General features: G+C 33.6%; 1 protein-coding gene across 1 annotated transcript in view; it reads left to right on the top strand.

Moving 5' to 3' along the window:
- GMDS (GDP-mannose 4,6-dehydratase) overlaps positions 1-27,160 on the top strand; it is an 840,983-nt gene that overhangs the window by 386,984 nt on the left and 426,839 nt on the right. Inside the window, exon 7 of the mRNA XM_056823358.1 lies at positions 22,672-22,799. Coding sequence (XP_056679336.1) covers positions 22,672-22,799 — 128 coding nt within the window. The remainder of the gene's footprint in view (positions 1-22,671; positions 22,800-27,160) is intronic.

The following is a 27,160-nucleotide window of genomic DNA, read 5'->3' on the forward strand; positions in this document are numbered from 1 at the left end:
AGACTGAAGAGTAGGGAAATTTGTCACAGACTTTTGAGGGGTATCTTTTTTTCTTGGCCACTTTACCACTGTAACTAATCCCTGTTTCTAAAATCAATTAAGTATGGCTGGACAGTTGTTATCACTTGACACCTACTGAAAAAGCATACCATTAGGGGTTCATGAAATATGATATTAGAGAATCTTGCCCAAAATACTAAGGACTACCTGTAAGAGGGAAGTTTAGTACCCATGATGTGAGTTCCTAGTCTGGCAGTTTAAATTGGAGTTGAAAGAATGGCTCTAGCTAGACCATGAACATCAGGCATAAAGCTTGTCACATTTCACTGACCAACAAGATGAAAGTCTAGACATTTTCTCTAATTCTCATCATCTCTCAAACTTTTCTACATAAGTAATTATACACAAGAGATAAGATGGTTTAGCTCCCTCCATGGCCTAGGATACCAGGAACCCTAATGAGGAATTAAGCCAGTGAACTGATAGCATAGAACCTTAACCTTAAAAAACAAACAAACAGAAAATCCCTGACCCTTAAAATTTTGGTTTTGGTGCTTGTTCTGTCTTTTTTACAGCTATATCTGGTTCTCTGTGGAACATTTTTGGGATTTTCATGGAAAAGTTACTGAAGTGATTTGTCATTTCCTTTCCCCACCTATTTTAGTGTTTTTTTTTCCTGAAAATTTTATTTAATTAATTAATTCTGAATATTTTCCATAGATACAAGATTCATGTTCTATCTTTCCCTTCCCCCAAATCCCCTCCTGTAGCTGATGTTCAATTCCACTGGGTTTTACATGTGTCATTGATCAAGACCCATTTTCATATTACTGATATTTGCACTTGGGTGATCATTTAGAGTCTACATCCCCAATCATATCCCCATCAACCCATGTGATCAAGCAATTGTTTTTCTTCTGTGTTTCTACTCCCACAGTTTTTCCTCTGAATGTGGATCGTATTTGTTCTCATAAATCCCTCAGAATTGTCCTGAATCTTTACATTGCTATTACTAGAAAAGTCAATTATATTTGATTGTATCACAGTGTATCCATATCAGTGTATAATGTTCTCCTGGTTCTGCTCCTCTCTCTCTGCATCAATTCCTGGAGGTCATTCCAATTCACATTGAATTCCTCCAGTTTATTATTCCTTTTAGCACAATAGTATTCCATCACCAACAGATATCACAATTTGGTCAGCCATTCCCCAATCAAAGGGCTTGCCCTCATTTTCCAGTTTTTTTTTGCCACCACAAAGAGCATAGCTATGAATATTTTGGTACCAGTATTTTTCCTTATTATCTCTTTGGGGTATAAACTCGGCAGTGCTATGGCTGGATCAAAGGGCAGACAGTCTTTTAGTGCCCTTTGGGCATAGTTCCAAACTGCCATCCAGAATGGTTGGACAATTCACAACTTCACCAGCAACACATCAATGTCTCAATTTTGCCACATCCCCTCTAATATTTATTACTTTCCTTTGCTGTCATGTTAGCCAATCTGCTAGGTGTGAGGTGATACCAGAGTTGTTTTGATTTGCATTTCTCTGATTATAAGAGATTTAGAACACTTTTTCAAGTGCTTATTAATAGTTTTGATTTCTTTATCTGAAAATTGCCTATGATATCCCTTGCTCATTTTTCAATTGGAGAATAACTTGATTTTTTTGTACGATTGATTTAGCTCCTAATAAATTTGAGTAATTAGATCTTTGTCTAAGATTTCTGTTATGAAGATTTTCCCACAATTTGTTTCTTCCCTTCTAATTTCAGCTTCATTGGTTTTGTTTGTACAAAACCTTTTTCATTTAATGTAATAAAAATGACTTATTTTATATTTTGAGATTTTTTTCTAACTCTTGCTTGGTCTTAAAATTTTTCCTTTCCCAAAGATCTGACAGGTATTCTTTGTTCACCCAATTTACTTAGAGTTTCCCTATTTATATACAAGCCATTCACCCATTCTGAGTTTATTTTGGTGTAGGTTATGAGATGTTGACCTAAACCTAATTTTTCCCATTCTGTTTTCCAATTTTCCTAGCAGTTTATGTCAAATAGTGTTGTTTTTTTTTTTGTACCCCAAACTGGGATCTTTGGCTTTATCATATACTGTCTTGTTGAGGTGACTTACCCCAAGTCTATTCAACTGATCCTCCCTTCTGTCTCTTAGCCAGTACCATATTGTTTCAATGACCACTGCTTTATAGTACAGTTTAAGATCTGGTACTGCTAGTCTACCTTAATTCACATTTAAAAAAAAAAATATTTCCCTTGATATTCTTGATCTTTTGTGCTTCCAAATGAACTTTGTAATGTTTTTTTTTTTCTAATTCAGTAAAAAAAAAAAAGTTTTTTTGGTAGTACAATGGGTATAGCACTAAATCAGTAAATTAGTGTGGGTGGGATTGTCATATTTATTAAGTTATCTCATCCTACCCATGAACAATTAATATGTTTTACAAACATTTAAATCTACTTTTAATTGTGTAGAAAGTATTATTTGTAGTTGTGTTCATATAGTTCCTGGGTTTATCTAGGCAGATAGATTCCTAAGTGTTTTATATTGTCTAGGGTGATTTTAAGTGGAATTTCTCTTTCTAACTCTTGATGCTGATATGTGTTGGAAATATATAGAAATGCTGATGATTTATGTGTATTTATTTTGTATCCTGAAACTTTGCTAAAGTAATTGATTATTTCCACTAACTTTTTAGTTGATTCTCACAGATTCCTTAAATAGACCATCATATCATCTGCAAAGAGTGATAGCTTGGTCTCCTCATTGCCTATTTTAATACCTTCAATTTCTTTTTCTTCCCTATGTTCTACTGCTAGCGTTTCCAGTACAATGTTAAATAATAGAGGTGATAATGGGCATCCTTGTTTTACTCCTGATCTTACTGGAAATGCTTCCAATTTATTCCCATTGCTGATGTTGATTGCTGATGGTTTTAGATATATATTGTTTATTGTTCTTAGGAAAGACCCTTCTATTCCTATACTGTCTAGTGTTTTCAATAGGAATTAGTGTTGTATTTTGTTAAAAGCTTTTTCTGTATCTTTTCAGATAATCATGTAATTTTTGTTGGTTTGCTTGTTGATGTGGTCAATGTGAATGGTTTTCCTAAAATTGAACCATCCTTGCATTCCTGGTATAAATCCCACCTGATCATAAGGACTAACCCTCATGAACACTTGCTGCAGTCTTTTAGCAATTAAGAATTTTGCATCTATGTTCATTCGGGAGGTTGGTCTATAATTTTGTTTCTCTGTTTTTCACCTTCCTGGCTTTTGAATCAGTAGCATATTTGTTTCATGAAAGGAATTCGGTAGAAAATCTTCTTTGCTTATTATGTCTAATAATTTGTATAGTATTGGCATTAGTTGTTACTTGAATGTTTGATAGAATTCACCTGTGAATCCATCAGGTACTGGGAATTTTTTCTTAGGGAGTTCATTGATAGCTTGTTCAATTTCTTTTTCTGATATGGGACTAAGTATTCTATTTCTTCCTCTGTTAATCTAGGCAATTTATATTTTTGTAAATATGCATCCAAAGCTCCTAAATTGCGATATTTATTGCCATATAATTGGGCAAAATAGTTTTTAATGATTGCCTTAATTTCCTCTTCTTTAGAGGTGAGGTCTCCCTTTTCATCTTTAATACATTTAATTTTGTTTTCTTCTTTCCTTTTTTAAATTAGATTGACCTGTACTTTGTCTATTTTATTTGTTTTTCAAAGTACCAGATTCTAGTCTTATTTATTTTTTTATTTTATTTTTTCATTTTTATTTTCATTTTTTTATTTTTAAAAAACCCTTACCTTCTGTCTTGGAGCCAATACTGTGTATTGGCTCCAAGGCAGAAGAGTGGTAAGGGCTAGGCAATGGGGGTCAAGTGACTTTCCCAGGGTCACATAGCTGGAAAGTATCTGAGGCCAGATGTGAACCCAGGAACTCCCATCTCTAGGCCTGACTCTCAATCCACTGAGCCACCCAGCTGCCCCCTCTAGTGATTCAATAGTTCTTTGACTTTCAATTTAATTAATTTCTCCTTTGATTTTTAGGATCTCTAATTTAGTTTTCATCTGGGGATTTTTAATTTGCTCACTTTCTTGTTTTTTAAATTGCATGCCCAATTCATTGACATCTTCCCTTACTAATTTGTTAATATAGGCACTCAAGGATATAAATCCCCCCTCCCCCCAGTACTGCTTTGGCTGCATCCCATAGATTTTGGTAGAATATCTCATCATTGCCATTTTTGTCAATGAAATTATTAATTGTTTCTATGATTTGTTCTTTAACTAACTGATTTTAGAGAATTATATTATTTAATTTCCAATTAATTTTTTAAATTTCCTTTCCATGTACCCTTAATAATCATTATTTTTATTTTATTATGATCTGAAAAGGTCATCTTTATTATTTCTGTTCTTTTGCACTTTACCTAAAATTACCCCCCATACTCTCCCTTCCTTGTATTGCTTCGATTCCCACCAGTCCATTTGTTACACTTCTACTTCTCTATAGGGCAAGAATCAATTCTCTGTCCCCAAGGGTCTGATTGTTCTTCCCTCTTTGAGTCAATTTCAATGCACATAAGAATTAAGTATTTCTTGTCTCCAAACTCTTCACCCTTCAAATGTATTGGTGTTCTCCCCCACTCCTACCACTCTCTTCTATATGAAATGTAAATTTACCCTCTTTTCCCATTTCTCTTAGTATTAACCTTTTTTCCCTCTAGTTTTATATATATTTGTGTTTATGTGTGTGTATATAAATATATATATACATATATATGTGTGTGTATGTATATATATATATATATATATATATATATATATATATATATATATATATATCCTGACATTTCATACTATACAGTTTATCACTATTCCCTCCAAGTATAATTCTTCTAGCTACCCAAATGATAATAACAATTTTTAAGAGTTACCAATATCATCTTTTCTTATAGGAATACAAATCATTTTAACTTATTTCATCTCTAAAAAAACATTATTGTTTTTTTTTCCCTTTTCTTACCTTTTGTCGATTCTCTTGAGTTCTGTGTTTGGGTATCAAATTTTCTGTTTATGTAAGGTCTTTTCTTTATGAATGCTTGGAATTCTTCTATTTTTTCAAATGACCATACTTTCCCCTATAAGAATATAGTCACTTTTCCTGGGTAACTGATTCTTGGTGTTAGACACAGTTCCCTTACTTTCTGGAATATCATATTGTATGCCTTTCACTCCTTCAGTGTAGATGTTGCCAGATCCTGTGTTACCCTAACTGTGATTCCATGGTATCTGAATGACTTCTTCTTAGCATTTCCTAATATTTTTCCCTTGTTCTAGTAGTTCTTGAATTTGTCAATAATATTCCTGGGTGTTGTCAATTCAGAATTAAATACAGGATTCTTTCAATCTCTACTTTTTCCTCTTTCTCAAGAATGTTGGGACAGTTTTCTTGGATAATTTCCTTTAGAATTTTTTCAGGGTTTTTCTTTTTTTCATGATTTTCTATTAGTCCAATAATTCATACATTGTGTCTCCTGGATCTGTTTTCAAATACTGACATTTTGTCAATGAAGTGTTTCATATTTTCCTCAATTTTTTCTTTCTTTTGATTTTGTTTTATAAATTCTTTCTGTCTTGTGAAATCATTTGATTCTAGTTTGGGGGTTTTTAATTTTTAAAGACTGAATTTCATCCCTGGCTTCTTGTTTTTGTTTTTTTTCTCCTTCTGGTCTGATTTTCTTTGTAGATCATCTTTCATCTTCTTTGCCTCGTCTCTCATCTTCTTTGCCTCGTCTCTCATCTTCTTTGCCTAATTTTCAAGCTGGTTAATTTTGGCTTTTAAGACACTATTTTCTGTTTCCATATGGCTTATTTTGCTTTTTAAGTTCTTATCCCAGTTGTCTTCAGCTTCTCTTTTTTGTTTTTTGAATTGTATTTTGAGTTCTTCCAAAGTCTGTTTTCAATTTTCTGGAGTTTCTGTGTTTTTTTTTTTGTGTTCCTTGGTCCTCCCGTGTTCCATTTGGTCTTTGTTCATTACCTGGATAATAGCTTTTGATTATAATTTCTTTTTTCTCTTTCTGTTGTTTACTCATATTATTTTCCTCTTTCCCTCCTGTAATTGCCTGTAATCTTGGTCCTCTGATTATTTGCTGGATCTGTGGTTTTGGGCTGTTCTGTTCTGATGGGTCTTCTCTGTTCTGCTGATTGACTAAGTTAGGCTGATGGTATTGATGATCCTGAGGTCTGATCTTTCCCAGCTGGCAGCAGAAGCTGAAAAGAAGCTGAACTTCCCACCCTGTTATGGAGGTTGTATCCTGTAGTGGTTGCAGACTTGACCTTTAAAGCTCTGTCATAGAGGATCTAGGAGTAGTCTATGGCAGAAGGGTTTTGGAGTTTGAGCTTCCCTTCTGTCTGAATGCTAATCTGCTCTATAGATAAAATTAATCCAGGGAGGAATTGATCTGCAGAGCTGGATGTGCCCTGAGGCCAAAACCTGGGGGGCAAGATTGAGTGTCTTGGCTGTGACTAGACTGCCCTCTGTACTTCTCCTCCAGCTGTCTCTTCAGCTGCCTGTGATCAATTGAGTGATCCTGGCACAGCTGTGCCAAGAAGGCACTTCCTCAGGACTAGTACCCTTGCCCATGTAGAGATTCCAGCCACAACTGAAGTCTCAGCAGTGTAGGTGGGGGAGGGGTTCTTTCTTCTTTCTTTCCCTTGAACCCAAGTTTTCAAGAATTCAGACTTTTTTTGTTTCATGTTGTTAGATTTGGTTTTCTGACCCTTTGAAGCACTGTGTTTTTGATTGGTGGGAAAGGGTTTTCAGAAGCCTATACTTTTTCTGTGTCTAAGCCGCCATTTTGACTCCGCCCCAATAATGTTAATTTTGATCTCATTTCTTGTTTTTCCTAAACATTATTTTTCTCTTTCCTGCTTCTTCCTGCTTCATGAGGCACTATTGCTCATGATCTTCTACCACTTTCCTCTGTGAGATCCCAATGAAGTAATCTAGTAATGAGATTGTAAATTGAAGCCGAGTTCCAAGCACACAATCCAAGCAACAGTCTCCAGAGAAATTCCCTCCAAGACTCTCCCTAGTCAGAAGACTATCTCCACAAAACAATCGCTTCAGATTGTCCTCTCAAAAAAGGCCCACCTATTTTATAGTTGAAGAAACTGAGGCAATGTTAAGTATCTTGCCCAGAGTCACCGAGCAAGTAAATGTCTGAGCCTGGATTTGATTCAATAATAATAAATACCGTAGCTACTCAAAAGTCAGAATCATGTGTATGTATTGAAGTGGGAAAGAAAAACTACAAAGCTCTCTTAGATACTGGTGTTTCAAAATCAGTTTTAAAGTCATGTACAGGGTATACCAATATAGGGGGTATGGTTTCTGTAGCTGGGGCTACTTGACAAATACAACAGGTCCCTGAGCTCAAAAGCACTGAGGTCAAATTGGGTCCTCTCACCATAGATCATACTTATTCCCTCATGTCTAGATAACCTTTTAGGATGGGACTTTTTTGTGTAAGATCCAGTTGACTTTGCAATGTAAAAGATCTCAAAAATGTACTTGCATATACCCAAGAATTCACTGAAATACTACCCATTGTTATACCTAGAACAACTAGAAGAAGAACCTGAGAAAATACAAATTTTGACATATATGTGTGAAATACCAAAAGATATACCACTAGGGGTGTTTGCAAAACATCAAAATGATGTGGGTAGGATCAAGTCAGTGACACCAGTCAGGATTGAGGTCAGGGAAGGAATACCCTCCAAACTACCACAATACAAATTAAGTAAAGAAGCAAAAGAAGGAATAACACTTATCATTAATAGTTTGCCAGAACAAGACACATTAATACCCACTCTATCTGAATATAATACTCCTAGCTATTAAAAAGAACAAGCTGAATGAAGATTGCACTTCAGCTTGGAGATTTGTCATGGATCTTAAGGCTGTAAATAACTTTATAAGAAAAAGACACTGTCACAACTTCTCCGAATGATATAATAACTCAAATACCTTCAGAAGCTATGTGGTACACAGTATTGGACTTGAGCAATGCTTACTTTACAATACCATTACATCCTGATTCTCAAAATATTTTTGCTTTCCAATGGGGACAAGCTCAGTTGTGTTATACCAGACTAGTTTAGGGATGTTGTGAGTCCGCTTCAATATTTTGTTAACTTCTGCAGAGAGATCTAGTTACCAAAACTTTCAAATGTAGCAGATTAATATACTATGTGGACAATTTATTGCTAGCATCACCTGACCCAAAAACATGTTTGGAGGATTCAAAGAAGTTGTTGATAGAGCTTCATGAGAGAGGACATAAAGTTTCAAATAAGAAAATTCAGTGACTCCTCCCAAATGTCGAATAGTTGGGATTTGTCCTGGAGGGGAGCACCAGGAACATCTCTAATAAAAGAATAACAGACATACAGAAGCTATGTGTGCCTAGAACTAAGAAAGAACTTAGAGATTTTCTAGGGGTTACTGGTTTGTCGAGACAATACATAGTAGGATATTCTCATATATCCAAATGTTTAACTGATTTGACAAAGAAAGAAATTAAAGAACCATTGCAATTGAACAAAGAACATCTACATGCTTTGTCAGTTGAAAGGAGCTATTCTATCAGTTCCAGCTTTGGGAATACCAGATTATAAGAAAGAATTCCACTTGTATGTCCATGAAGCTAATGGCATCGCTTCTGGAATACTAGTACAGTATTTTGGACTGAATTTAAAGGCTATTGTGTTTTGTAAAAAAATATTATTATAAATTGCAAAGTTTAAATTCCTTTTGAGAAGAATTTTAGGTAAAGAAGATGCTACTTCTCTGAATCCAGAAACTGAACTATTGGAGAAGCCACTATGAAGAAGCCTCCAGACCACCAGCTGCACAGGATCAAATTGAACTTTGGGTGTGGTTGATTGACCATTTATTTGTATGTATACTTTTATGCCAAAGGGGACTGCCCCCTAACGGCTTTTTGTCAATGCGTTCAGCAATTATTGGTTTTATTCTTTTTTCTCTTATCCTCACATTATTGTAATATTTTAAGTTTATTATGTTTTTATGATCCTTTTGGGGAAAAATTAATTTTTCCAAAAATGATCACATGAGGAAATGTAAAAAATAGACTCGAATACAGGACTACAATCCCCATGAGCCTTTGCTCCACTTCCCCAGAATGCCTTGTAATCTCACCTGGGCTAAGATCGAGAAGGTATTTAAGCTGATTCAAAGGCTTTTGAGGGGCTCTCGGGCTCTTGGACTTCCGTTTTGGGGCAGGCCTGGTTTTTTTCATAATGTAGGTGAGGTTGTGTCTAGGCCACTTTATGGCCTGGACACGTGTTTCTTATCCTGTATTTTCTTTAATCCTTAATCTTCAATAAACCTCTAAAAAAACATAATACTCCTTGCAGAGAGAAACTAATTTCTACCTGCCTCTACCTGCCTCAGTCTCCCCATCTCCCCTAAATTTTAATCTTTACAGTTTTATAATTCTATTCTTGATGCTGTCACACAGGGAATTGTGCATTGCCTCAGGAGTATAGTAGCTACAGCTCTGATGGCCAAGAAATCATATGATATAGTACTGGTGTGTAAATTGCTTGTGTGTTCTGCACACCAAATAGAAAAACTGCTATGGTTACAGAATATGCATTCATTCACTTATGCAAGAATATCCCAGTATGAAGTCATTCTGTTAGGCAATGATAACATCACAATTCATTGATGTGCAACATTGAACCCAGTGACTAATTCCTGATTTGCTAATGGATGAAGAAGTATTACATGATTGTGGTCAAGTAATAGAAAAGATGTACAAACCAAATGAACACCTTAAAGACACACCTCTTATTGATCCAGAAATAGAGTTATACACAGATGGGCCCTCCTATATTTACAATGGGAGAAATCACAGGGGCAGCTGTAGTTGACAATGACAGAAAAAATTGGCATGCGCCATTGCCAAGTCATGTTAACACCCAAGGAGCTGAGCTCAAGGCTCTGCTCATGGCCTTAGAGTTAGCTAAAAGAAAAAGATCTGATATATTTTTTTGATTCTTACTGTGCTTTCTCCACCATGCATTGGTCTTCATCCATATGGAAAAACTGAGGGTATAAACCTTTGGCTGGAAAACAATTACATATGGCAAATTAATAGACCGTATTATAAATGCTGTAAACTTTCCAAATGAGGTAGCCATAATCTGTTATAAGGCACATAGTCATGGAAGGGACAGAATATCCCTAAGGAATGATAGAGGAGACATAACATGAAAATACGCTGCAAGATTCAGACCCTACCACGTGCTGAATTTCTCGCTGATTGAAAGGCATAATCTCACCAAAGCCTATAAGAGATAAGAAATACAGTCATGGAAGGAGCAGCTAAGCACTAAACTAATCAAAGGCATTTGGATTGCTCAAGGGTGTAGGCCTATTCTCTTTAAAAAACTATACCAACATTTATGCACCGTAACTCATGCAAAAGAACATTACAGGGTGCAAGGGATTCTGGATACCATACAGTCAGGCATGTGAAACATGCAGAAAGTATAATCAAGGACATTTTGAGAACATAGCATTGGGAGGCAGACCACCCAGCTATATGCCTTTTCAATGTATTCAAATTGATTATATCAATATGCCTAAAGTCAAGGGATACAAATATGCATTGGTTACTGTGGATAAACTGACAAGATGGGTTGAAGCATGCCCATCCAAAAAAAATGACATAGCAACAATAGTGAAATTTCTATTAAAAGAGATAATACCTAGACATGGCATTCCCGATGCCATATGGGTACCAAATGGGACAGGGGGTCCCATTTCACTTCCCAAGTTCAGCAAGAAATCTACAAGAACTTGGGGATCAAATGCAACTATCACTCAGTTTATCGGCCCCAAAGTTCTGGTCAGGTCGATCGAATGAACACAGAATTGAAGACATATGTAGGTAAACTTTGTTCAGAAACACACTTAAAGTGGACCGATGTTATGCCTCTTGCTTTGTTCAACATAAGAACTAGACCTAGGACTGACTTGCATATATCACCATTTGAAATGGTATATGTTCAGCCACTTTGGCATGGTAGGACAGAAAAGCTATCTTACTTGTCCATGTTAAAAGGGGAATGTGCACTTCATGAATATATAAAACAGATACATAGTAAACTAGACAAGATAAGAAAACTGGGCTTACTTGTGCAAAGAATACCAATAGATTTTCTGTTGCATAAGATAAAACCAGGAGATAAGGTATATGTCAAGAACTTTAATGACAACCCTAATATCTATAAAGGTTGATCAAAAAGATCCACGGTTCAGTGCTTCCAATTATAAAATTGCATCACACCCATAACATTGATCGCAATGAAAATACATAAATATCACAAGTGAAATAAATAGCCCTAGTCATAATCAACAACAGTCCCTATAAATGGAAAGCTATGAAATAAAAAATAATGGAAAGATATTAAAGACAAAACAGAAAGAACAGGCAAGAGAACATTGTACATGTTAAAATGAACAGAAAAGCTCTGCTAAAGCAAATGAAACAGCTCTGGAAAGGAATATAGCCAGCAAAATAGCCAAAAAGGAAAACATGCATTTTAAAAAGTTAGCTCCAAAGAAAATTCTCTACATAGTCTATACAGAGTCTCTGCCAACAATTGTAACAGCAAAGAAAGTAACAATGTTATTTCAAATGAAAACATAACTCCATGACCAAACGAAATACATTATATCCAAATTCTATCTCCAAGATATATCTAAAAGATAGTAAACAATAAATCCCCTTGTGAAAATTCAAAGATCAAAAGATATGAAAACTTCAAATTCATATTTTTAACATAAATCTAAGAATTTACTATCACATTATGCATATACCCACTCATGAAGATGATCATTTGTAAAGGTTACCTCCACACATGAAGAACAACTGATGAATACTGACAAACACTCATGAAAAATTCATCTTACTTCCATAAGCAATGAAAAATTTCAATCTTACATATATGTACATGTAAAATCTTACATGGATGCATGTTCCTGAATGTTCCAGTATGTTCCTGAATATTAAAAGACACAGGACTTCAATCAAGAGTGACGACAGACAAAATGTAGTATGCAGCACATTTGAAAAAAAAATCCAAGACCCATCATTTTCTACACTCTATATCAAAAGACGTGGAAGGACTTTGAAATTTTGGACTTGTGATCATGAGGTTATATAAGAATGTAACATACATGTCAACATCACATAAATATATACATATGCTAGACAAATACAATGTAGGGAGAAATTTCATGGATTGAGTAAATATATAACATGCTTATTTGCAAAACACAAAATTCACACTGATATATAAATTTCTGTGGAAAACTCAAACAATGAAATTTCTTATCTGCATGAGTTTGCACAGAAATCAGAACAATGTATTATATTTGTATATATGTAAATCTGTAAAGATACAATTTATGTATATATGTAAATACTAATGTACTAACACACCTACTATATTAGAATAATTTATTAATGTTCTAATAACTATAGGGACAGCTTAGAAAACTTGTTCAAAGTCTTAGGGAAGTAGGGACAGACATAACACTTAAGTATAGAAGTTATATTACATTATGATTTTAGGTTAGCAATTGTTAGTGATAGAAAATTTTACTTAGTTGAATTTATAGACAGTAGGACTTAAGACTTACATATTCAAAATACTGTTGGAATTGTTTAAAATTGTTACATGATTTGTTATTATGTTCAAAACTATGTTTATATAAAATCCATATTACCTAAACCATTTTCCTATACCCAAACTTAGCATAGAATTAGATAGACAGAATAGCCAAGATAGATTAGGATTTGTTTTGTGAGGGTAGAGGAATTTAATATAGCATAGTGTTAAGAATTAGATAGTTAGAAATGTAACAACATATATATCTAAAAGGTAAGTACCATTAATACAAGATGCTGGTTGCATATTTTTTTTCAAAAGACAAAAAGGGGAGATTGTGGAAGAGAGAAATTGGAAAAGCTTGCAACAAAGCAGGAATAGCTGGGACTGATGACCTGTCATTCAAACGAGAGCATTCTGTTTGGAATGTGACCAGGAAAAATCAGTTGGAATAAGGGAGCAGACCAACTGAAGTCTGGATCTTTTGGTTTTGAACATAGTAAAGTCAGGACTCTCTCTTGGCATTGAAGACAGAAGAAAGAAGGGCAAAGTCCAGCTCTCTGATTTACTCTGTTGTGACAGTGACAGAACTTCCAGACATATCAGCCATTTTCCAAATTGAACTATATTCCACCATCCTTCAACCTAAGACTCATTTTAGTTTTAGGGAAAACCCACACCCTCTTCCCTTTCATTTCTTATTTTTCCTTTCTTCCCAATAAACCCCTTACTTAATTTAGAGAAGAGAAAGAGTATTTCATTTGAAATATCATAAACTCACCCTGAATTGATTTTAGAGAGTAATAGAAGATAAACAGGAAGGGGAACAGAAGAAGGGAGGCTGAAGGAAGGAAGAAGGGAGGAAGGGAGGAAGGAAGAAGATTTATAAGCCTGATCTTTAGTTATCATTTACCATTCAAAATAGTCCCTTATTACACTCCTGATTCCAGAGCTAGCACTCTATACACTATCCCATCTTTAATTACATTACACTGATGAACTTTAGAAATTAAGTGATAATCAATAGATAAGTAATCAAACAGTTTTAAAAAGAAGAATTTTAAACTATTAACAGACAGCAAGAATGCTTCCCATTCCCTAAAAATAAGAAAAAAAATGGAAATCATGAACTTGAGGTTTTACCTTACTCTCTTCAAATTGACAAACATGTCAGAAAATGGAGTTAGTCAATGTCAGAATCATTGTGGGAAGATATGTGGCACACTAGTGTTAAGTTTGGAGCTGTGAATCTTCATAAACATTTTGAAAAACAATTTGGAATTATACAAATAAAGTAACTAAAATTTCCATGCCCTTTGTCTCAGATTCCATTGCTTAGCTTATATCTCAAGAAAACCATTGATAAAAAGAAAGTCCTCATATACACCAAAGTATTTATAGCAGCTTTATTTGTTGTAATAACACGGAATTGGAAGCAAATTAGATAGCTATTAATTTGTGAATGGCTAAACAAATTGTAGCACATATAAGGAAATATTGTTGTACTATAAGAAATGACAAATTTGATTATAGAAAGAAGTTCATTTCCATGAACTGATGCAATATGAAATAAAAAGACCCCAAATTTTTATATATAACCACAACCATATTGATGGAAAGACTAAATGCACACACACAAATATAGAAACACAGAAACCAAAAGTGAATATTATAAAATTAAATGAACATATCTCAATGGAATAGAAAACACTTCAACCCTTTGTAAAGATGCTATTTCCATGATTATGGTACATTGCACATATTTTCAAAATATTTGATGAACTGATGAATTATGAAAAGTTTTCCTCTTTATATTTTGAGGGTTTTTTTTGTCATTAAATATTTGTTATAATTGATAGAACTTTGGAAGGGGCAAAGGGGAAATCATAGGGATTAAAAAACAAAGACAAATTAAAACATTTCACAAATCCTATTTGGTTAAAATTATAAGGTAAATTGGTGAAAAATTTCTTTGTCAAGTTACTCTGCTCAGGGTCTGAAAACTATATCATCAGATAATTATTCAAATAAGAATAGGAACCATTCCCCAATACTTAAACTATCAAAAAATATTACTAGGCAATTTTTAGAGGAAGAAATAAACTATTACTGGTCATATACAATTTTTTCAAATCATTATTAAATAGAGATAGATACAATTAATAAACTCTGAATTTCTATCTCAAATCTATCAGGGTTGGTAAAGACAGCAAAAACAAGAATGACAAAAACAAGAAAGAATGTGAGGGAAGATGTGGCAAAATAGGCACAGTAATGCATTGCTGGTTAGACTACAAAATGTTTATTAAAATTATAGAAAAATAATTATAAAAATAATAAATGTACATTTTAATGAATATTATCAGAAGCATTTAAGATTTTTCCAAAAATATGAAATCCTTGAAATATGAAAGTTTGGTTAGAATTTACATGTATATGGCTATTAAAATAAATGAATGCATTTTCCCTTTAACTTTCAGTTTATTGGGTTGCCATCTTTTTCAATTATGATTATCTGCAAGTTTTCCCTAAGTTTTTTCCTTTTTTTAACTTCAAATCAGGTGTTTACAAGTATGGTAACTATTGGCAGAAAAACATACCAAGTACAAACAGCAGAATTCTTTTTTTGCCTCTCTCTTTAAAGAATTATTTATGAATAATTGCCAAAAGGTGGTAGTTTTCCCAAACAAATGTGCATTATGAATGTTCTTCTTTTAAGCCTGAAATTTCTTTAAACATGCCTGGTGGGTTTTGAGGACCTGCAGTTAAATAATGTTGCTTTTGGCAGGACTTGGTGAGCAAATGAAGCATAATCTCTCTGATCTCAGGAGTCTGGTCAGTCAGCCATGACATTCCCAGTGTCTTTTCTTTCTACACCCTGTCTCAACAGAGCTGTGGCCCAGTCAGTTCTCAGTGGGGATGCCTAAAATTACCACGTGCTTTGGGACAGCAGATGGCAGGATAGTTGGGGGATAAATCAGCCCCCTGGTTCAGGTTCATGTGTGGTTCAGTATGAACTGGAATGATTTTTACAATTTTTCCTTTGCAAAGAAGTATCACTTATTTTACCTTTAGAGATCCTGAAATTCTAGGAGAACTTTCAGAAATTTTCCAAATTATAAAATTTTGGATCAAGCACTAATTTCTAGTGTACAATTTTGGTGAGAGAAATGCTCTTTTACTTAAACTTATTATGGCCACTTTTGGCATAATTAATTTGGGGTCCACATGGTAAAACAGAATGAAAATTTATCTTTACTTGTTTGGAATGAGATAAAAATAATGGACATCAATTGCTAGATGACATATCTCTTCATTGTTTATTCCTTCTTTTCAGTAATATTTATAATATACTTAACAAACTAAAGTATTATATAGAAGTATTAGTTATATAGAAGTATCATTGAATATTTTTTGAAAATATCTCTACAGAAATGATACATACTGATATAGATTTCATTTATTTTAAATTCAGATATTTTATTTTTCCAATTACATGTAATAATAATTTTCAACATATATTTTCAAAAATTATAAGATCCAAACCATCTACCTATCTCCCTTTCCTCCCCCCAACTTGTAGATTGTAAGTAATTTCATCTGGGCATGTATTTTGATATAGATTTTTAAAAAAAGAGGATCTACTCATATTACATCCATTTATTTGTTCATTTAAAAAACCATGCTTCTAAGTAAAGTCAGTGGGTACTTATTAAGCATTTACTGTGTATCAGGACCTGTTTTTAAAATGCCAAGAATACCAAGAAGAAAAAAACAGACTCTTTCTTTTATGTATTAGGAGCAGAGAATAATTTTGTTTTATTTTTTCCAGAATTTATAGTAATATTTTAAAGTAAAAAAATGTTTTGCTTCAATTTTCTTCATCTTCATATCATATTTTAGGAAATTCTTAACCTAAGCATATTATCCTTTTATTATATTTTATAAGATATTCAGGACAAAATAAAATTGAGGCCCCAGATAATAAGTACTTTACAAAGGAATGAAAATTTTACAATGTGTCTAGCAGACTGACAAAGCCAGGAAATTAGGAGTTTGGCTTTTATTCTGCCCTTAATTCACCTCATATTGTTTAGGTGTTGGAGTGATCTCAAAACAGTAGGTGATCTTCTTGTCTTTTCTAACCCTACAGGAAATGTAGCCTCGCTTAAAGGGGAAATATCACAAAAACAGGATGACTCTGCTGCTCAGTGTTCTGTACTGCAGCTTGGTGGTGGAAGGTACCCAGTATTTGGCTTCAGAAGACCTAGGTCCTCCTTGCTTCTAACTTCTTGTACAACTATAAGAAAATCACTGGATACCTTGGGTCTAAATATTCTCATTTGTAAAAATAGTGGCTGGACAACATGACCGGTCCGCTTCAAGATCTGAGCATATGATTCTGTGATCCTACAAGGAAAACCATTTTTCATAGTATAGTTTATTTACTAAGTTAAAATGGCTTCTACAGTAATTCCTAATGAGTGTGAAGGCATTAAAAAAAAAAGCCCTCCTCATTCAGTTTTATCCATTACTAATTGGAAAATATATCCATATGCATTAGAATAGATCCACCCCTAACTTAATATTCCATCTCCAGGTATATTCACTGGCTCTCTCTCATGCCTGGAATTTTTGGCCTCCTGGATTCCTTCTAGTCCCAAATAAAATCTCACCTTATACAGGAAGCCTTTTGCCATTCCTTCACAATTGAAGTGCCCTACCTCATTTGAGTATTCCCTACTTATCCTCTATATAGCTGGTTTGTACATGGTTATTTGTCTACTGTCTCCTTTATGAGATTCTTAGCTCCTTGAGAGTAGGATCAGTCTTTATCTTAGCATAGTCCCTGGCACATGCATAATAGGAGATTAATAAGTATTGATTGATTGACTTGACAGAAAATTACCATATAAACTATATAGTTTGTAAATATAATTATTTTATTCTAAATACCATTAAAAGAAAACCTCAGTAATAACCAAAAATACTTGGCTTTTGTCCAATGATGGACCACTTATTTCCAGCAATATTGAATTTTAAAAATTATTTCATTAAAATTAAATTTATTACCAAAAAATTTAAATAAACTCTGTAATTTATTATTTCTTGATTTTACCTGCATCAGTTTTTCAATATGCTTTTATTTGTTTCCTCTTAAGCTAAAATATATAAACAAGCTAAGTCTTTCTATTTAATTCTAAGCTTACATCTATGGGATAGGAGTGGTTTTATTTATGAAATAGTTTTCCTTAATTTATGCTCTCAGAAAAATGGTGAAGTTAAAGATTAGGAATTTTTTCCTCTATTAAATATTTCATAATACTTAATGGAAGAGTCTTACAACTTAAAAGGGTTAGGAAAAGTATCTTTTTGAATATGGCAAGAAGTTTGCTACCTGCTTAATGCTATTGAGATTTATAAACTAATATATAGAATACAGGTAATAAACACAGTGAACTTGAAATTTTCTTACAGAGACAAATATTCCATCAGTCTTACTGAAGTTTGGTAAAAATGGGATTTTTTTATTATACAATAATGGTAAAAACCCTTACCTTCCTCTTAGAATCAATAGTGTGCATTAATTCTAAGGCAAAAGAGCAGTAAGGGCTAGGCAAAGGGGTTAAATGACTTGCCTAGGGTCACACAGCTAGGAAATGTCTGAGGCCAGATTTAAACCCAGGACCTCCCATCTCTACTCCTGGCTCTTGATCTACTGATCTACCCAGTTTCCCCCAATGGCATTTCTTATTAAAAAGAAACATTTGACATAGGGCTTAATGTAGTATCTCAATAAGATTGAGAACAGAGGATATCAATTATCTTAAGCTGATAAATCATGATGAAAATTGGGTGAGAGTAAAAGAAGAAAGTAACAAATATGACTGTATATTGAAGAGTTCCTTGACAGATGGAAGAAGTGCTTTCCTGATGCATTACATCAAATAGTCATAGAGGCAATAAAAAATCGTGATGAGGGACCTAAAAAATTCAGATTTGTTAGGAATCTAATTTAACTAAATGCTAAATATTAATTAAGTTCTTGACTGCCTTATTGATAGTCATCACTCAAAAGGTAGAAAAAAGGAATGATACTGATAGGCTAGATAGAATTGGAATAGAATTAATTTCTGGTCTAGTAGACTAGAATGAATTTGGAGTAAAAGGACAGGTATTAGAATTCCGGCTCTGTTATGTAATTATCTATTTGACCTTGGGATAATTGTTTAACTTTTTAAGCAGGGCTTTAGGTGATGCATCAGTAAAATGAGATAGTTGGACTAGATTATCTATAATATTTTTTCTAGTTTTGAATCTAACATCCTGTCATCTTGTAGTACATGATCTGAATCAACTCTTCAGGTACAGAATAAGACTTTAGTCCCCTCAGGAATCTAGACTTAGCTCTAAGTTCTTTTCTAGTGCAGTAGCTCACAAACTCCCATCAGTATGCTTTCTTCCATGATTGTCAGGTAGTATTATTTAATCAGTCAGACTTGATTAGTTTTTAGAAAGATTTATTTCCTATGGGGCTACCCTTCTCCCCCCCCCCATAGTTTCTGCATAATATCCCACAAATATGTATAGAGTCCAGGAGAATGTAAACATGTGTGTATAAATTGTTAACCCAACAAAAGGGATAGAGATAATTATTGAAGGGAAAAATAGATAATTTTGATTTCATGAAAGCTTGAAGATTATAAATATTATTAGAGCTATGTTATAAAGGAAACTGATATACTAGGGGAAAATCACTCTTGTATCTGTTATCTTTTATAAGGATATGATACTCTGGTATCAGGAGTCAAGCACTCTAGGAGCGAGTCTTGAAATATTAAAATGTGATGGGGGAATGTTTAACAAAATAAAAGAAAACACAATAAAACTGAAATGATCTAGGTTTGAGATTTTCCATGGTAACATATGACCTCATGGAGTCCTGTATATGATTTTCCTTTTTTTCTAAAAGATAAATATTTTTTAAAAGTTTTTAAAAGAATTGCAAATTATTAACCAATGTAAAAGAATACTCTGTCACTGACAGTAAGTGAAATATAAATAAAAATAACTGAGATTTCTTCTTAAATCAAGAAAATTTGGCAAGATAAGAAAATTTGGGCATAATCAATGCAGGAAATGTTGTGCAAAGGATGCACAAAGTTGTTGTTGAATTGTGAATTGTTTCAATGGTTCTGAAAAGGAGATTGAAATTATAGGAAAAAAATCACTAAAATGTGCTCCCTCTCCTCCTTTGTAGACCAAAATATTTGCAGCATTATCTTTTTATCATAGCAAAGAACTAGGAACAAAGTAGATGCCAAATGTTGAGGGTGGGCTACACAACTTACCATGCATGAGTTCAATAGAACATATAGTGCTTCTAGGCATTATGATTATTGATCAATAAGGAAAAGAAACAAAAAGCTATATAAACTAATATCAAAAATGGAAAGAACAGTATCTTATCAATTGCTACAAAATGATAGTGATCAAACTTGGTTCCAAAGAAGAGATATGAGAAGATGCTTAGATGTAGAACACTGCATTTAACACTTTTCTGATATATTAGTTAGTTTTACTGAATTTTTTTTCATTTAAATAAAATGTCAAAGGTAGGAGCTAGATATTGTGGAAATGAAGGTGATATGAAAAAAAAAGGTATATAACCTTTTGCTATCATTTAAATAATCTTCAATTTTCATTCTACAAGGATTTGGATGTTCTATGGTTCATAGTCATAGTGTTGATAATATTGACTTTTTAAAAATGTCCTTTCCTTTCTTCCCCCTACAGGACTAAAACTTGTGAATTCATTGATTTAGGGGTCTTCAGATGAAAAACCTATACCAAGGGTTCTTAAACACTTTTGTGTTATGGATCCTTTTGAAATGCTGGTGAAACCTATGGACCCTTCTCAGAATGTCTTTAAATGCATGAAATAAAATACTTAGAATAAAAATGAAAACTAACTAATTGAAATACATTTGTGAAAAATCTGATTAAAAAAATGAACTGTTCATAGACCCTCAGGTTAAGAACACCTGTAAGATGTATCAGTACAGGTTAGTCCTTTATATGCAATTTAGAATCTTAAAGAGACTATTTCTGTTAAGCCCTATAGGGCAGCACCAAGACCTATTGGTAGAAATTGTAAAGAGGAAAATTCATACTTCATATCTGGAAATTTTGGTGAAATGGCCTGCCTGTCATATCTGTCTTGAGAGTTGGTTGCAGGTCTTCATGCATCACCCTGGACAACCAATCTCTCATTAGGCATGTTACAATTGGGGTTCGACTTGATGGCCTCAGGGGTCCCTTCCTTCTTTCATATTTTATGGTTCCATAATTTCTGAGAGAGTTGCTTAGAGCAATGAGAGGTTAAATGATTTGCCTTCAATCACCATACTTGTATGTCTCAGACGTAGGATTTGATCCCAAATCTTCCTGAATTGGAGACCAAAGAGATAGCCTTTATATACTACTATCTTCAAAAATCTGGATGCAAAAGAATACTTTTAAATAAGTCAATGATATTGGTAGCTCTGGTAAAATTTTTGATATTTATAATTGTCTTTTCAGTAGCAGAACAGAGGTGGCCACTGTATAGAAGCCTTACGTTGGGATCAGACAAATCTGTTGGGCATTAGTTTCTCACTCAATGTGACCTGTCCCTGCAGAATTGAAATTACTTCTTCTCTGTGGGTCCAATCTATTATCTGATAGAAAAAGGGACTATTTGAAAGCCCTACTCCATTTTTATCTTTTTATCTCAAACACCAACTATCATTACAAGGAAAAGTTGGCATTTAATAAATGTTTGTGGAATTGACTTGAAATAAGCTGAATGTTTACTTTAAATATGTGTCTTAGTTTCTGATTACTAAAATTAAATGGAAAACTATGAAATTTCAAAGAATTATATAATTTTTAATAATTGCTCTGAATAGCCAGATCTGGACTAGATAATAGTATGGAACCTATGATTCCATAATGACAAGGCTTTCACTTTTGGACTATTCCTTCATGAAATTTAAATTTGATTTGTGAACCAAAAGAACATTATATAATTCTATTTCTATGCAATGATAATGCTTAGAGTATTCCCATCCTGTTTAGTAAAAGTAAATTTACATTGAAATTAACATTCTGAATTTGTTTGATAAATGAACAGGTATCTACAGCTCATTCTTCTGCATGGTATTTCATCTAAGTGGAAAGGTGACATTGCCATGTATGCTTTTTGACAGACATTTAATTTGGAGCCACTGTGAAACTGGAAAGTGACTCACTGGCATAGGAATAGGAATCTTTTAATGTTTTTGCTTTACTGACTTAAATGTAGTATGAAGGGAGGGGATCTTGATTGAATTGAGTCTTTTATTCTCTTTTAACTACAAATGCCCTACCTGTGAATGAAATTATTTCCCTTTCAACCTCTTTCTCATACACATCAGCCAGGTCAATTCATAGATTTCTTAATAGAAAATATGATAGTTTAATATGTTCCTTTAAAAACCATACACACATACACACACACACACACACACACACACACACACACAAACAGCCAAGAGTAGTCTAAGCTATATTTCTTCCATTCTGGTGCTTTCCTTTATATAACCCCTCTGCATTTTGTTTTAAAAAAATTGACATTCCTATAGCTTTTCTTTGGCCCTATGCCTGGGGTGCATGTTGAGAGAGTAAATGAGGAATGCTAAGAAGTCCCACCAAGAAGAATATTTGTTGTGAAAGTAGAATTCAGTTCCAGCTTCTTCCCTTACCCAAATGAACATTAGTGACTTGTTTTAAGGAAGGAAGATATAGAAGAAAGAGAAGATATAATGAATAAAGAAAGAAATGCCCAAGAGCTATGATTTTAAATGTTTCATCAGTCAGTGGGACGTTACTGATAATATCTTTTGTCTTTTTCAGGGGCTAATTTTGTAACTCGAAAAATTAGCCGGTCTGTAGCTAAGATTCACCTTGGACAATTGGAGTGTTTCAGTTTGGGGAATCTGGATGCCAAGCGAGATTGGGGCCATGCCAAGGATTACGTTGAGGTAGGAGATTGGCTACTTGCCTTTTTCCCCCCCTCAGTGTTTTTTTTTGCTTGATATTTTGAATGCTTTGTTTTTCATGAGCCAGTTTAATCTACTGATGGTATCTTGTAAATTTTTGATAATGTAGATTTACTCAACCCCATTTTTATTTTTGATTTGTTCAATCTTCCAAGATAATTTACCCAATAAAAATGCTAAGAAGTTCAAATTTACATTTCCTAACAAGTTTATTTAATTTTCTTATCATTTATAGAAGAGTTCCATTCTTTGTGTGAGTATAGAGGCTCAACAAGGATGATAATCTTTCATTTCTGATAATAAAATCATGATTAAGGTACTATTTTTCAATTATTAATAAAAAGATAAATAATTTTCTTTTAAAAACAAATATATTTCTTTTGCAGAATACATTTTATCTTTACATCAGTCATTTTTATGGGGGTAGTGAGAACTATTCCTTTTTTCTTCTCCCATTTTAATGAAGCAAAAATATCTGCTGTAGTGTTAGAATCTGATAAAGTTATAACATTGTAACCTGGTAGTCTCATGAGTGCCTGTTGTCAGGATGAAATTTTATCAATTCTAAGACTGAAGACAAGAGTGTTTAAAGAGACAGAAGGAGACAGAGAGACAGAGACACAGAGACAGAGACGCAGAGACAGAGAGACGCCTAATTAACTGAAGGAATATTCAGTAATTATGACTAGGCCATACAATTCAAATAACAATACTACTATAATTAATTTATATTTTTATTGCTCAGGCAATCAAACTAGCTAGGGGATACTTTACAGAGCTTGAGAATAGAATAACAAAATTCATTTGGAAAAGCAAACATCTATAATATCAAGAGAAAACAAATAAAAAAGCAAGTCAGGATTAAGGAGTATTAGCACTTCCATATCTTTATGTTAGAGAGACTTGAAAACGAATCTGTGCTAAAGTATAGGGCAAATTCCTATTCCCTCTACCCTGAAACCTTCCCTATTTGAACTTGTTATTAAATCATCTTTAGTTAGACACGGTCAGATAATCTTTGTAAGAGTGAAGGGGGCCTGAAGGGAGAATGGGGTTCTTAGGGAAGAAGGTTCTCTGCAAACTCAAGTATGTTAAATCTTAAATCTTGAGGGGCCCATCTGTGCCTCTCCCCCTTTAACCCTGGTATAATACCAGGTATAATACCTATAAGAAGAGGTGTTTTTTTTTTCTTCCAGAACCCTCTTATGTAGTGACTTACTAAGTGTTAAGTAGGAATACTTTAAATTCTTGATTGATTAAAGATTGCTGATTGATTACAAAGGTTCTAACAAACAGTTCTCCCAAAAAGAACTGCAAAGTGTTCACAACCACATGAAAAAATTCTCTAAATTACTAATGAGAAATGCAAAAAATAAACAATCCTTAAATTTCAATCTGAAAATTAGCAAACATAATCCCAAAAAAATGTGAGTGTTGGAGGAGTTGTGGGACACTAGTATGTTGCTGATTTTTTCCCTTAATTTAAAAAAAATATGGTCTTACATATTAGTTTAGGTGTCCATTTTCAAAGCAACTTTGAGTTATCATTTGAGTCTGTATCCACCCCAAGTATGTCTTTATGTGGAAGTTTCTTTAAATGAGTAATTGCAACTTTATTTTGTATCACATTTATGTGGCAAGACATGAATGAGCATGTTTGTAACATTTTCCTTTGCAATGGAGAGTATTGTCCTCAATTTAGGTGCTTATAGATTTCTGTGCATATTGGACTATTTCTGTCTTTAATATTCCTCTTCATGAAACCAGATCTGGTATCTTTATTTACTGATGTGATTGAAATAGACACCTTGATAACTTCAAAAGAAAGAAAATGAGAAGTTTTCTATCCAGTTTTTGAGCCAGAGGATGTTTTTTCTGTTACTTTTATTTAGAACACTTTTTTTTTTAATGTTGACAGTTGATATTAGAACATATTAAAAGGGGGCAGCTAGGTAGCTCAGTGGATTGAGAGCCAGGCCTAGAGACAGAAGGTCCTAGGTTCAAATTCTGCCTCAGACACTTCCCATCTGTGTGACCCTGGGCAAGTCACTTGACCCCAATTGCCTAGCTCTTACCATTCTTCTGCCTTGGAACCAATACACAATATTGATTGCAAAACAAAAGGTAAGGGTTAAAAAAAAAGAACATATCAAAATTTTGGAGAAAAGTTAATCATAGCTATGAATTTGGATTTGTTAAATAAGATCGCTTAGTATATTTTTTTTCCTAGTAATTTTAGAGAACACATTTGCCAGAATTTTTATTTTTTTAGCGAATTTAGATATGGTTTTGTAAAATGTCAGTTCATCACTGCACTCTTTGTGGTGGCAAAAAATTGGAAAATGAGTGGATGCCCTTCAATTGGGGAATGGCTGAACAAATTGTGGTATATTTTGGTGATGGAATACTATTGTATTCAAAGGAATAATAAACTGGAGGGATTTCATGTTAACAGTGATGAACATTTTTGTACATATCTTTTTACTTATTATCTCTTTGGGGTACAAACCCAGCAGTGCTATGGCTGGGTCAAAGGGCAGACAGTCTTTTATCGCCCTTTGGGCATAGTTCCAAATTGCCCTCCAGAATGATTGGATCAATTCACAACTCCACCAGCAGTGCATTAATGTCCAAATTTTGCCACATCCCTTCCAGCATTCATTACTTTCCATAGCTATCATGTTAGCCAATCTGCTAGGTGTGAGGTGATACCTCAGAGTTGTTTTGATTTGCATCTCTCTGATTATAAGAGATTTAGAGCACTTTTTCATGTGCTTATTAATAGTTTTGATTTCTTTAACTGAAAATTACCGATTCATGTCTCTTGCTCATTTATCAATTGGGGAATGGCTCGATTTTCTGGATAATTGATTTAACTGTTCATAAATTTGAGTAATTAGTACTTTGTCAGAAGTTTTTGTTATGAATATTATATCCCAATTTGTTGCTTCCCTTCTAATTTTGGTTGCATTGGTTTTGTTTGTACAAAAACTTTTTAACTTGATGTAATTGAAATTATTTATTTTACATTTTGTGATTTTTTTTCTAACTCTTGCTTGCTTTTAAAATCTTTCCTTTCCCAAAGATCTGACATGTATATTATTCTGTGTTCACCTAATTTACTTAGAGTTTCTTTCTTTATATTCAAGTCATTCACCTATTCTGAGTTTATTTTGGTGTAGGTTGTGAGATGTTGATCCAAACCTAATCTCTCCCATACTATCTACCATACCAATTTTCCCAGGAGTTTTTATCAAATAGTGGATTTTGGTCCCAAAATCTGGGATCTTTGGGCTTATTTATTTTCTTTACAGTCTTTAACCTACCCCCCTCCTCCTCTCCCTCCCTTGTATTGCTTCCCTCCCCACCAGTCTGTTTGTTGTCCTTCTACTTCCCTATAGGGCATAAATCAATTCTCTGCCCCAATGTATTTGATTGTTATTCCCTCTTTGAGTCAAATTTAATGCACATAAGAATTGAGTATTTCCTATCTCCAAACTCTTTACCCTTCGAGTGTATTCATATCTTCCCCACCTTGTGCTTCTTTGTGATATTTAAATTTACCTCATTTTGTTTCTTTTCCTATTTCTGTTAGTATTAACCTCTTTTTTTAAACTCTAATTTTATATATATATATATATATATATATACATATATATTTATGCATACATATATCTATATAATATTTATGTCTTGGCATTTCATCATATATAGTTTGTCACTTCCCTCTAAGTTTAATTCTTCTAGCTACCCAGGTAATAATAACAATTTGTAAGAGTTACCAATATCCTCTTTTCTTATAGGGTTACATATCATTTTAATTTATTGGGTACGTTAAAAAAAGTTTTTGTTTGGTTTTGTTTTTCTTTTTTCCCTCTTTCTTAATTACCTTTTGATGATTCTCTTGAGTTATATGATTATCATCAAATTTTCTGTCCAGGTCTAGTCTTTTCTTTATAAATGCTTGAAATTCTTCTATTATTTTAAATGACCATACTTTCTCCTATAAGAATATAGTCAGTTTTATTGGGTAGTTGATTCTTGGTTGTAGACCTAGCTCCCTTGCTTTCCAGAACATCATATTCTATGCCTTCTGGTCCTTCAGTGTAGATGCAGCCAGATCCTATTATCGTCAATGTAGTTCCATGGTATCTGAATGACTTTTTCTTAACAATTTGTAATATTTTTTCCTTGGTCTGATAGTTCTTGAATTTGACTTTAACATTCCTGGTGTTGTCAGTTGGGGATTAAGTGCAGGAGAGGTTCTATGGATTCTTTCAATCTCCACTTTTCCCTCTTGTTCTAGAATGTTGGGGCAGTTTTCTTGGATTATTTCCTGTAGC

The sequence above is a fragment of the Monodelphis domestica genome, chromosome 3 (genome assembly GCF_027887165.1).
Source record: "Monodelphis domestica isolate mMonDom1 chromosome 3, mMonDom1.pri, whole genome shotgun sequence".
Classification (NCBI taxonomy): Eukaryota; Metazoa; Chordata; class Mammalia; order Didelphimorphia; family Didelphidae; genus Monodelphis; species Monodelphis domestica.